The 11899-nt window shown below is 47.1% G+C and overlaps 1 protein-coding gene across 2 annotated transcripts in view; it reads right to left on the bottom strand.

The window, feature by feature from the left end:
- Nucleotides 1-1743: 1743 nt before the first annotated feature.
- The window catches only part of LOC147891862 (ARM repeat superfamily protein), a 147992-nt gene continuing 137836 nt past the window's right edge, over nucleotides 1744-11899 (bottom strand). For both annotated transcript variants that reach the window (XM_087388423.1, XM_087388424.1), the window contains exon 22: nucleotides 1744-2088. In XM_087388423.1, the coding sequence (XP_087244549.1) occupies nucleotides 2009-2088 (80 nt within the window). In that variant the 3' untranslated portion in view covers nucleotides 1744-2008. The remainder of the gene's footprint in view (nucleotides 2089-11899) is intronic.

The raw sequence follows: 11899 nt of genomic DNA, 5'->3' as shown, positions 1-11899 counted from the left end.
TGGCACGGAACTGCATGAAAACAGTCCGTACGGCCTGTACGGCCTGTTTGCAGGTCATTGAAGTAGCTGGAGGCGAGGTTATTAAGGCGGCTGAAGAAGGGGTAGTTGAACCAAACAAAACAACATCTGGAGGAAAAAGAAGCAGAAAAGCTGCTGGAAGAAAGAGGAACCACAGATTTTGAAAAACTGTTGTTGATGCATGAGGAACACAAAAATGAGGAGGCACTGCAACGCGCAGAGCTCGCCTAGGCAGAGAGGCAACAAAAGCTAGACCGAGAGGCGATGCTTCTCCAACACAAACAGATGTTAGCCGCTATGCAGGCAAGTTTGAGTGCAACAGCCGTCATCGCTACAGCTTCGTCATCGACGAAGGTAACACCACTCACTCGGTCCACTCCAAATTTTGTTGAGTACGATGGTAAGTGTGACCATTCAGCAATTTTGCAATTTATTCATCAGTTTGTAGCTCATTTTCCTTTAGCGCGGATTCAAGATGAGCAAGATAGAGTCCACCTTACAACCCCTCATCTTACGGGTGAGGTGGTGACTTGGCGGCAACATTGGGCTAGTAAGCATACTGACCCAACAACGTTTAAGACAACCGTTTGGGCAACGTTTGTGGCTGACCTCAAAGCTCGTTTTCTTCCACCCCAATATATGCTTAACCTGGAGGATGAGTTTTCTCATCTCTCCAAGAATGGCTTGCCTATGTTGACATACAGTAATAAGGTCATCAAGTTGGCGCAGTAGTTGGGCGTGACGGAGAGCGCCAAGATGAAGCAATTCATTTGAGGATTGGACACGAACATATGTTTTACCATTCGGAACTTCGACCCGCCAGCAAGCGGGCGCTAACTCTCGCACAGAATCAGGAGATGATGCTGAATGGGGGGAAGCCCAAGCAGGTCCACTACGAGTTTCAACCTCATCATCCTGCATCTATTTGCGGACACCAGCAACTTCCGCACACCCTTTACCCTTCTTACAGCTTTGTTTTCCCCCTACTAAAAGAGGTATGGTGCTGTTTTTTTTTTTTTTGGCGAAGGGCGGGGGGTTGGTTTGTTTAGCAATTATGGCAGTACTTGACTTGGATGGCACTTTCATGTAGTTCTCTACATTATATGATAGGTTTTCGGAGACACAAACTAGTTTGTACAGCATATGGTGTTTCCGTACACAGGTAGTCATGCATGGGGCCAATGGTTCTCCAGTGGGTACTAGTGAACAAGGACTGATCTTCCGACTTGACCTAAGGCTGAGAGATTGACTTATGTAGCTTGTGCTTGACTATCCCTGGACAAGGGCTCACAAAGGGGTCACAGCATACGACAAAATCTCCTATTAGGGAACTATTACGCACTTGTCGATGTAGCCAGTGTGTCACTTTGCACCCAAGTGCAGGGGTGCATGTGATAGGCTGCAATTTGATCATGCATGCAGATGTGAACTTTTTCCAAGGACCCTTTTCCATGGAAACCTACACATTGGAAAGGGAAGGTGCAAGCAAGGAGACACTAATTGAGAATTTGAAAGATGGAGGCCACATGCTTGAACTTGGCTGAACTGAAACAAAAGTATGAATGAACATTTAACCAAAAAGGCACATTTCATTGTTTGTTGACTTTAAATGTATTAGTAATATGTTGTGCTGAACGTGTTCTTCCCAGGAAGTAAAATTCATTTTTATATCTTCGATCTAGTGGATTCTATAATGACATAAAAGCCACAACAGTATTCTTCTGTAAGAAGTAAATGGAACATAACGTCATGATATTTCAATAACAAGACATAAGATGCCATGTGAAGTTGCGTTTCCAACACATGACATACACATTTTTAAAATTCCCAACCCTGCACCTGCCCAAGCTGGTTACAATGACAAGAATGAATGGATATCCTACAGAGCCCCCCAGCAAAGCTAACAAAAACGCAGGAAGGAGAAAACCTACATCCTCTTTTTTTACAAACGTCACCCATTCACACCGTATCATCCCTTATGTAGTCCTTGTCAAATCATTGCAGCTAAACCAATGTTGCCAGCATCCTCATGTTCGTCAGGGGCTAACTGAGATGGTCCCCTTGCACGATCTGAAACATTTCGAGGAAAAAAATAATAAGCCTTTCCCACACATCTGCCTCATTGTCACTTCCATAATTGAAACTTAATTTGACGAACTTGCCAAATCTATATACTTGAACACAAATGCATACACCAATGGTGGAACAAAGTCGTTGCAAAGGTGATATGTTTCTTTATCATCTAATGAAAGAAAAGCAACAAATATTATGTTATTAGAAGCCCTGCAGAATAGTATATATGAGAGTCGGGGAGACAATCTACCAAATTTTAGGGAGCTAAAAACTAGATTATATGGGAAGACAAACTTTCAGATTGTGTGGAGCTAACACCCCAACTTGTTTTTTGCAGAAAGAAACACACCCAAACTTGTAGTCTTACTAACAAAATTTTATGAGCATAGCATGCACACCTGTAAAGATGTGTATTCTTTATCTAACAGGAAAGTCACATGGTGATCACAATGTTATCTTTCCCATCCACTAGAAAAGAGAACATTGAGATTCATGTCAAACTTCAAGTTGTCTTAGAATCTATAAATGAGAACTGGACAGGGAAAGTACAGAATTCAATTGGAATTGAGAACCAAATTTGTAGTCTGATCCATTACAGATGGAGAAAGGTAATATTAAACGAGTGAAAGTACCATCAAACGAACAAGCAATGAAAAGTATGAAGCAGGAAAGAGAGTGGAGGAGCAAGAAACAAAGATAAGTATTTCACAATGAACCACCATCAACTGAAATACAAAACAAGATCCTGGCCCCAACTGTCTGTGATGAGCCCTGAAATTTGCTCCAAGTGGGCCATCAGGATATGTGTAATATTCAGCCAGATCATAAAGAGTGACTGAGAAGCAAGGTATGGGTCCTCGAGTAATGAAACAACTGCCTCTCCTCATGCCGTCAAGCAAGAATGCAATGCCCTGCTAGATCCTCTGGGGCTCTTTATATCCCCAAATGCAATGCTGAATAGACTTCAAGGCTGTGAGGCATCTCACCAAGACCTTGGCGAGGATCTTCTAAGCGGTATCAAGCAGAGTGATCGGTTGTCTGACCTATCTCCCCCTTTCACGATCAAACAAATCCACCCCTTCCTCAAGGATTGAGGGAGGGAGCCCGTGTCGAAAATCTCCTGGCATGCTAGTCGGAAAGGGGTGGAGATAATCTCCCAGAAGTTCTGGAAGAAGCTCGGAGTCAAGCCATCCTCTCCAGGACACATTTCCGGGTCAGGAGAGCCTTGAGGGCTTCCCAGAGCTCCTCATCCATGAAAGGCTCCTCCAGCCTACTGCATAAATCCTGCGATAATAATGTTGGAACATGATCTCAAACTACATCTCGGGCCACAATACCAGCAGGACTCATCCTCTCCGTTTGAAAGAGCTGGATGTAAAAACTTGTGATCAGGTCTAATATCTCTTGCGGATCAGTGTGCATGATGGCCTACGGACCCCGGAGATGCTGCAGCTGTGTGCCTGCCGATCGGGGCCCACCAATGGTCTGGAAGAACTGCTTCGTCATCCTGTCCCCCTGCTGTACCCACCGGGCCCGGGAAGAGTGATAAGAGAACTCAGCCCGCCGAATCTCCGTGTCCTGAAGCTCTAGGCGAGCGCTCTCGAACCGGTCGCTAAGCCACTAAGAACCTGGGTCCTCCCTACTGAGCCGCTCTATGGAGGCGAGGTCTCTCCTCAAAGCCCGCTCGCGCTCCTGAAGCATCCTGCTCTACCTAAGGGCGTGAGCCTGTAACTCCTCATTGCTCCTCTGGATCGCATCGGCCACCCACGAAGCCCATGAAAGTCTAGGGGAGAGAGAGAGCAAGAGAGAGTGAGTTGTGAGTTGCAAGCTTGAAAGCTGAGTTGCAAGCTTGAAAGCTTAGGAGATAACGTTTTGTCCTAGTGACAAAACCTTAGTAGTCACTAACCATAGTTAGTGAACTAACTGCGGTTAGGGGGAAAAACCTCTTAAACAGGGAAAAGTGCCCCTAACTAGCTTATTAAATTACATTGGTCACTGCTGAATTATATATATAATTCTAACACCCCCCTGCAGTGCCAATGTCATGTATAAGGCTAATCAATCACCAAACGGATATGAGTTCAGGGCACTGTGAAATGCCTCAAACTTTTCACGTGGTAGTGCTTTGGTGAAAATATCTGCAACGTTGTCATGTGTGGACACAAAGATCATATTGATCTCTCCTGCATGCAACTTCTCTCTGACGTAGTGATAGTGAACCTCAATGTGCTTCGTGCGAGCATGAAACACTGGATTCTTTGCCACTGCAACGGCACTCTGACTATCAGTGAGAATTGAAGAAGGACCCTCCAAAGACAGATGAAGATCAGCAAATAGACGTCGCAGCCAAACACATTCAACTGTTGCTGTGAAAGCTGCCCTGTACTCAGCTTCACATGATGAGGTAGCCACTGTAGATTGTTTCTTGCTCAACCATGAAATCCAAAATTTATCCAAAAAGAAACAATTGCCACTAGTGGACTGCCTAGTGTCATAATCACCAGCCCAATCTGAATCACTGTAAGCATGTATCAGCAAGTCACCCCCCCCCCCCGGGGGAAATAACAAGCCAAAAGACTTCGTGCCCTGCAAATAACGGAAGATGCGCTTAACTGCCTGCCAATGCATAGTTTTTGGACTGGGCATATACCTGCTCACCTGAGATACTGCGAACTGAATATCAGGTCTAGTGTTGCAGAGATATATGAGGCATCCAACAGCCTGACTGTAAGATGTGGCATCAACTGATTCTCCTGCATCATGCATTGTGAGTTTCAGCCCCGGCTCCATGGGAGTGGCTATGGGCTTACAATCATGCATGTTAAATCTGTCCAAGAGTTTTTGCACATACTTGGACTGAGACATAACAGTGCCACGTCTCTCATGAGAGAACTGGATCCCCAAATAAAAGTGAAGCAGCCCCAAATCTGACATGTCAAAGGTGGTCTGCAAATCAGCTTTGAAATCTGCAATTTTATCTTCATTGGACCCTGTGAGCAGTAAGTCATCGACATAAAGAAGGATGACTAAAATTTCCCCCCATCCATCTTGATGTAGAGGGTGCTCTCAGTAGGACTATTGTGCAGCCCCTTGCTGGTAAAAAAGGCATGAATCTTGGCATACCATGCACAAGGGGCCTGTTTCAGCCCATACAAAGCTTTGTTTAGCTTGCATACCTGAAGTGCATTTGCTGTAATTTCAAAGCCTGGAGGTTGTTTGACATAAACCTCTTCCAACAAGTCTCCATTTAAGAAGGCTGTTTTTATGTCCAACTGATGAACATTCCACTCAAAATGTGTAGCCATTGCAATAACAGATCGGATGGTGGTCATCCGGGATGTAGGAGCAAATGTCTCCTCATAATCTATGCCCTTTTTCTGAGCATAGCCTTTAGCAACAAGCCTTGCCTTGTATCTATCAATGGAGCCATCTGGCTTCCGTTTCACCTTGAAAACCCATCGTGTACCAATGGCATGTTTACCTGGTGGCAAGTCTACGACATCCCAAGTCTGATTTTTCTTAATGGACTGCAACTCATCGTGCATGGCATTCATCCAATGCACATTGTCCTTTGCTTCTTCGAATGTTGCAGGCTCCTCCTCATCGAGAAGAGTACCTGCATATGCTGATTCCACTGAATTATCACCTTCCATGTGCCTTGCTGCACTGCGAGTCCTGCCAGGTAATGGAGCATCAATCTTACTCTCCCTGAGAGTCTGTAACAGCCAGTCTGGGACTGTTTTTGCTGCATGTATGTCTGCAATTTCTTGCTGAACCACCTGTTCCACTGCCTGTGGAGGTGGCAAGACATCTTGTGGCTGAACTGGAGCATCGGGAGGTGCCTGTAAATTCTGATTTGCATCAGAAATATCAGCAGGGGAACCCAAAGCAATGGGTAGTAACCCCTCAAAAACATCCTCTGAAGAAGAAGGCATATGAAATTCAGCCTGAGTGTGAGCTGAATTTTTTGCAAATATAACATCTCTACTGACAATGATCTTGCGTGTAGCAGGATTGTAGAGACGGTACCCCTTGCTTTCTGCACTGTACCCAACAAATATGCACTTAAGTGCCTTATCTGACAACTTGTGCCTAAATTCAACTGGCACATGAGCATATGCAAGGCATCCAAAGACTCGGAAATGATCCACTGAAGGCTTTCTCCCATTCCAGACCTCATAGGGAGTTTTTGTTTTCAAAGCCTTAGTGGGAGCCCGATTTAAAATGTAGTTGGCACACATCTGACCTTCAAGCAAGAATTTGTGAGGCATGTGTTTGCTTTTCAGACCTCATAGGGAGTTTTTGTTTTCAAAGCCTTAGTGGGAGCCCGATTTAAAATGTAGTTGGCACACATCAGACCTTCAAGCAAGAATTTGTGAGGCATGTGTTTGCTTTTCAGCATACATCTGTCCATCTCCATAAGAGTTCGATTTTTCCTCTCAGCTTTGCCATTTTGCTGAGGGGTCAGCCTCACTGTGAGCTGATGCACAATACCCTTGCCTTTCAGAGAAGCATCAAAATCTGCAGACAAGTATTCCCCACCTCTATCTGTGCGCAATGTCTGTATCTTGAGTCCGGTTTCATTTTCAACCATGGCTGAAAAGTGTTTAAACACCATGAACACTTCTTATTTGCGATTCAGCCCAAAGACCCAAGTGAAATTGGAGTAATCATCAATAAAAGTAACAAAGTAGAGATGGCCACCCAATGATGGAGTCCTCATAGGACCACAGACATCACTGTGTATAAGCTGTAATTTCTGTACAGCTTTAACTGAACCATCCTTTTTGAAGGGGAATCTATGCATCTTGCCTAAAATGCACCCTTCACAGACATGTGGAGAAGGTATCTCAAGAGGTGGCAATGCATCAACCATAGAGTGCTTCTGAAGTGTCATCAAGCTGTTGTAATGCATGTGGCCATATCGGGCATGCCATAATTCTGCATTCTGCATGGCAGCAGTAGGAGTAGAAACTGCAAGAGCATGGGCTGCTCTTTTCTCAAAAAGATCAAGCTGAAACAGCCCACGCAACAGAGTACCAGATAATCTCAAGGCATAATCACTTTCCCTGTCTCAGACAGCACATTTGTCATCACATTGCAGAATGCAGGAAAAGGCTTGCAAAAGAGAAGAAAAACAGCTTTGGTATGGCTGTTTAAGATTCAGCTCCTCATGCATCTGACAGTGGGGATGCTGCAGCCAACTTTGTTGGACAGGATTATGCCTTTTTATCCTGCATTTCAGATTCTAGGCTGGCTGCTCCAGATGCTCGGGATAGTACAGCCACTTGTAATGATGATACATATGCATTTTTGACTTATATATGACTCTTCTACGGATGCATCTGCTTTCAGTGTCAATAAAACACTGAATACTTGGTATTTTGACAGCGGTGCATCCAAGCATATCACTTCTAGGAAGTGTCTCTTTACTTCCTTGCATCCACCTCCCGTTGGTAAGAAAGTCATTTGTGCCAATAACTCGTCATATTCAATACGTGGCACAGGAGAAGTTGAGCTTACTGCCATTGATGGCTCAGTTTTCCTTCAGATATCTTATATGTGCCTGGTATCACCAAGAATCTTCTTTCAGTGTCCACTCTTAATAGGGCTGGATTTCAGGCTGCAGTAATGACAAAAACCCTTCTTCTTGGGCTTACTTGCATCATTTTTAGCCTTTTGTGAAGGCTGTCCTGACCCACTGGAAGGCTGATTTACTGATGTCTTTGCCTGTCCCTTTGTTTTTGACTTGAACTTTGAAAGCATAGCTTGTTCACCCGCACGTGAAGCCAAGTTCTTCTTGGTCTGCTCTTCCTGAAGCAGAAGTCCTATCAACTCATAAAAAGTGAGAGGATTTGCACCCCCCCTCAATGATAAGTTCAGCGAGGTATGAAAGCTGAGATAAGACTCAGGAAGAGAATTCAGAGTGGTAGTAATCATCTCTGAATCAGGAATAATCTCATCTATGTTCAATAATTGCTCTCTGAGATCCTATAGCTTTGTGAGGTGGACTGACATGGAGTCACCCTCTTCCATATGTGTATTACTTAACTCTCTTTTCAAGAAAGATACCCTTGCATCATTCCGGGCTGCATACATGCTTTCTAAGATATCCCACGCTGCCTTCGAGGTCTTACACGACCGGATATGCGGAAAGGGGCAAAAGCACAGAAAGCCCCAAATTTGCAATTTCAGCAGAAAGCCCCAAATTTCAGACCAAATCTACAGATCTGTCTGCAATGTTTGCTTCACAAGCAATTGTGAACCTGAAAATACCCAAATAACTGCAAAGGACTGCAAATGTCTGTTGTTACAATGAATACAGACGACCAAGTACAGATTGTACGGATAAGCAGGTCATACGGTCGCAGGTACGGACGGGATTGCAGGATGTACAGCTACTGCACGCTGTACGGAATCAGGACCTGTACGGAAGCAAGTACGACGCCGTACGAAAGCAAGTACGGACAATGTACAGAAGCATGTATGACTGCAGCAGGTACACGCTGGTATAGCGATGATTACCTGCGACGGCGTGATTGCAGATACGAGCTGTACGACACTACACATCACAGAATGTGCAGGTACTACACGTACGGCAGGTACGGAGTGATGCAGGGTACGGTAGGTACGAACAACAATGAGGCAACAGATACGGTACGTGCTGGTACGGCAGGTACGAACGAATTGCCAACGGAAGGTACGTGCATGTACAAATTCCGTACAGTCGTACGGACTGTACGAACAATCTTTGGATTGCTTCGAGCTGTACGGACGGGATGTAGCAGCAGGAGCGTGGGCTGGAGGCAAGAGCTCAACGAGGCTCTAATACCAAATGAAAGTCTAGGGGAGAGAGAGAGCAAGAGAGAGTGAGCTGTGAGCTGCAAGCTTGAAAGCTTAGTTGCAAATGAAGAGTGTGAGAGTACAACTGAAAGAGAGAGAGATAAGGTTTTGTCCTAGTGACAAAACCTTAGTAGTCACTAACCATAGTTAGTGAACTAACTGCGGTTAGGGGGAAAAACCTCTTAAAGAGGGAAAAGTGCCCCTAACTAGCTTATTAAACTACATTTATCACTGCTGAATTATATCTATAATTCTAACAGCCCAGCCCTCGCTTGGTGTCATCTCTGACTGCTCCCAAACCCCTGCCATGACCTGCTAGATCTCCTTGTCTTGCAAAAGGTCTTCTAGAATATGGACCCCCTTCTGGGGGAGACCTCGGCGGGGCTGATTTAAGTGAAGTACTATGAGAGAGTGGTCTGACATCGTGGTACCTACCAAAATCCCGGTAGAGCCACCTTTGTGCAGTGCCTAGCCCCCAACGTAAAAACGGTCTAGTCTCTCAAGCAGTCCATTGTGTCTCCTATGTCCGAAAGAGAAGAGGAGGCTGCCAAGTATCCTGCTGAAATCTGGCTCTCGCGATGGGTCCCTGCCACTGATCATGAAAATGAACTGTGCCGCCTTGCTTGTCAGAGAAGGAGGCGCCACCCTGCTTGTCTTCCCCAAATTCCAGGTTGCTGAAGTCCCCTCCAAAAATCCATGAGTTTACATCCATATGACACTTTGACAGCCTCCTCCAAAAGACCGAGCGATGCTGTCTGCACACTGGGCATACACATTCAGGATCCCGATCCTATCCCATCCTAACTCCAATTCAAACTGCCCGAAGCTCGCCCTGATCGTAGACCTCTAGAGCCAAAGTCTGTAAGACCGAGATGCAGACCCCTCCGCTCTATCCTACTATAGGGGACCACTCCTCCGGACCTCTCCCTAGGAGAAGGTGGTGACGTCATCTGATGTTTGCTGCAGCTGAGAACATATGCTCTTGGATCAAAAGGATTTCCAGTGTCCACCCTACCACTGCCCTTTGCAACTCCTGCCGAAGTATCACATACTACGGTTGACTACGAGCATGGTCGTGGAGCCCATGCACATTCCAACTCACTATGGTCCAGCTCATGAGGACGGGGGTGTGGAGAACAAGGCTCTCCTGTGAGGGGGTGCCTGTTTCAGAAAGACTATCTTATGTGACTTTGTTGGGGGTTTTGAGGACGAATAGTCCATGTCTGTGCGATGATGTACTAGGGTGGATACCGACTCAATGCCGATCTCTTGTGCCCACTTCATCATGAAGGAGACTTCCACCCCGAACTGCTCCGCACACTTCTGCAAGGGCCAGTAGTATGCATGATCCACCGTTGCCTCAAGCAGCAATCTGATAACTCCTACCGCCAAACCATACGTCAACTCCTCTCGCGTGAAGCTCAGCTGAAAATTCACCTCCGCACCATGGGCGTACCAAAGATCTAGTCCCCGTGCTCCCATCCACTCGTCCATCATACGTGAAATCTGATAATCCATAATAGCATCAAACACCTCTAGGGTCCACTTCTCCAACCCCGTGGAGGCAAACTGAAAACTCCAAATGGGGTGGGTCTGAGAGCCAGCTACGCTGATCAAACCCCCCTTCCGTGGCTGCAGGATCATAAGCGTTACCTTCAGCGGTAAAGGATAGGAGTCCGGGATCTCCAGGTAGTTCCATGGTCCCAAACTCTAGAAGTCCGGTGGTAAGGGGCGTCCAAGCTATAGGTGGAGAGTTGCTGACCTGGAGGACGAGCCCAGTCCCTATGGCTCCCTCCCCAAATGGGCCTGATGCTGGGATGAGGGAGCAGAAGGGGGCGTCATCTTACCCTTGCCTACCGGCAGAGCTGTCGAAGCAGCGGAGGAGAGGGAGGCTGAGAAACCTACTAAGGAGGTGGAGAGGGGGGCGGCGGGAGCGGAGGCGAGAGGAGGTGGGGGGGCGGAGGAAAGGGGGCGGGTGGTGAGAGTGATCAAAGCAGGAGGGGAGGGTGGGAGGAGGAGGCGGGGGGAACCCAAGGGAGGGGGGGGAGTGAAGGGAAAGGGGGGGAGGGATCTGGAGGGGGAGGGGGAGGGGGGGAATAGGGACGATCACAGGCTCCCTCTGCTGATCGGGCTCGCCGGGGCTCTAGATCCGCTCCTCCTCAACCGTTGTTTGGCTACCATCCGCCATCGCCTCATCTGAAACTCCTAGGGCTCGTTGCGGATGCAAGGGTCGATGCGGACGCTGAACCTCCATCACATGAGGATCATCTGGTTGGGTGATGGCCCCTTTCGCTAAGGGAGGTGGACCCCCACGCAAGGGCTCCCGCTGCTGCTACTCCTCCTCAGGTGCCTCTTGGACAACCTTGTCTCTCTTTCTCTCTCTCTCTCTCTGCGTTTGGCTCTCTGTGTGCAGTGCTTGCGAGCCTATTTGCTTGGTTTCTTTTTTTTTAAAACCTGGGTCCAATCCCCTTCTGAGGGGGTCAACCAGGAGGTCTGAGACTCCTGCTGTCCTTGTCTGAGGGGTGCGGGACTCTGGTCTGCTGGCTCTACCTACTCTGCGCGGCTTTGGGGGGGGGGCGCTCGGCCATGGCTACGGGGGTAATCTTTGGCTAGGTAACCCATCTATTTGCACCGAAGACCAGTGCCTGGTAACCCAGAAATCTCCACTCGCTGGCGAAGTGTGCCCCCTTCGAGGGTCTCCATCATCTGCTACAACTGAGGCGGCCGACTCTGGCGGGGACTTGAGCACGGTGCCAAATGCCCGACCAATGGAGGGGGAGTCTTGGGAAGCGGAGTGTAATAAAAAAACAAAAAACATGGTGTGTGTTGTGTCCATGTCCTCCACTGTAAAGCCTTGATAACAAGAAAAGAGGTAAACTAGATGTGGGCCAAGATGGATGGGACTCTGCTCCACGAGTGTCGAGGTAGTGTCGAGGGAGCTCAGCTGAATTCTATAGATGGTGAC

Source organism: Dipteris shenzhenensis, chromosome 17 (assembly GCF_047967505.1).
Source record: "Dipteris shenzhenensis isolate YYH24624 ecotype China chromosome 17, Dip_SZ_1.0, whole genome shotgun sequence".
NCBI classification, from domain to species: Eukaryota; Viridiplantae; Streptophyta; class Polypodiopsida; order Gleicheniales; family Dipteridaceae; genus Dipteris; species Dipteris shenzhenensis.
Note: the sequence above shows the minus strand (reverse complement) of the source record. Positions and strands in the feature narration are given on the sequence as shown.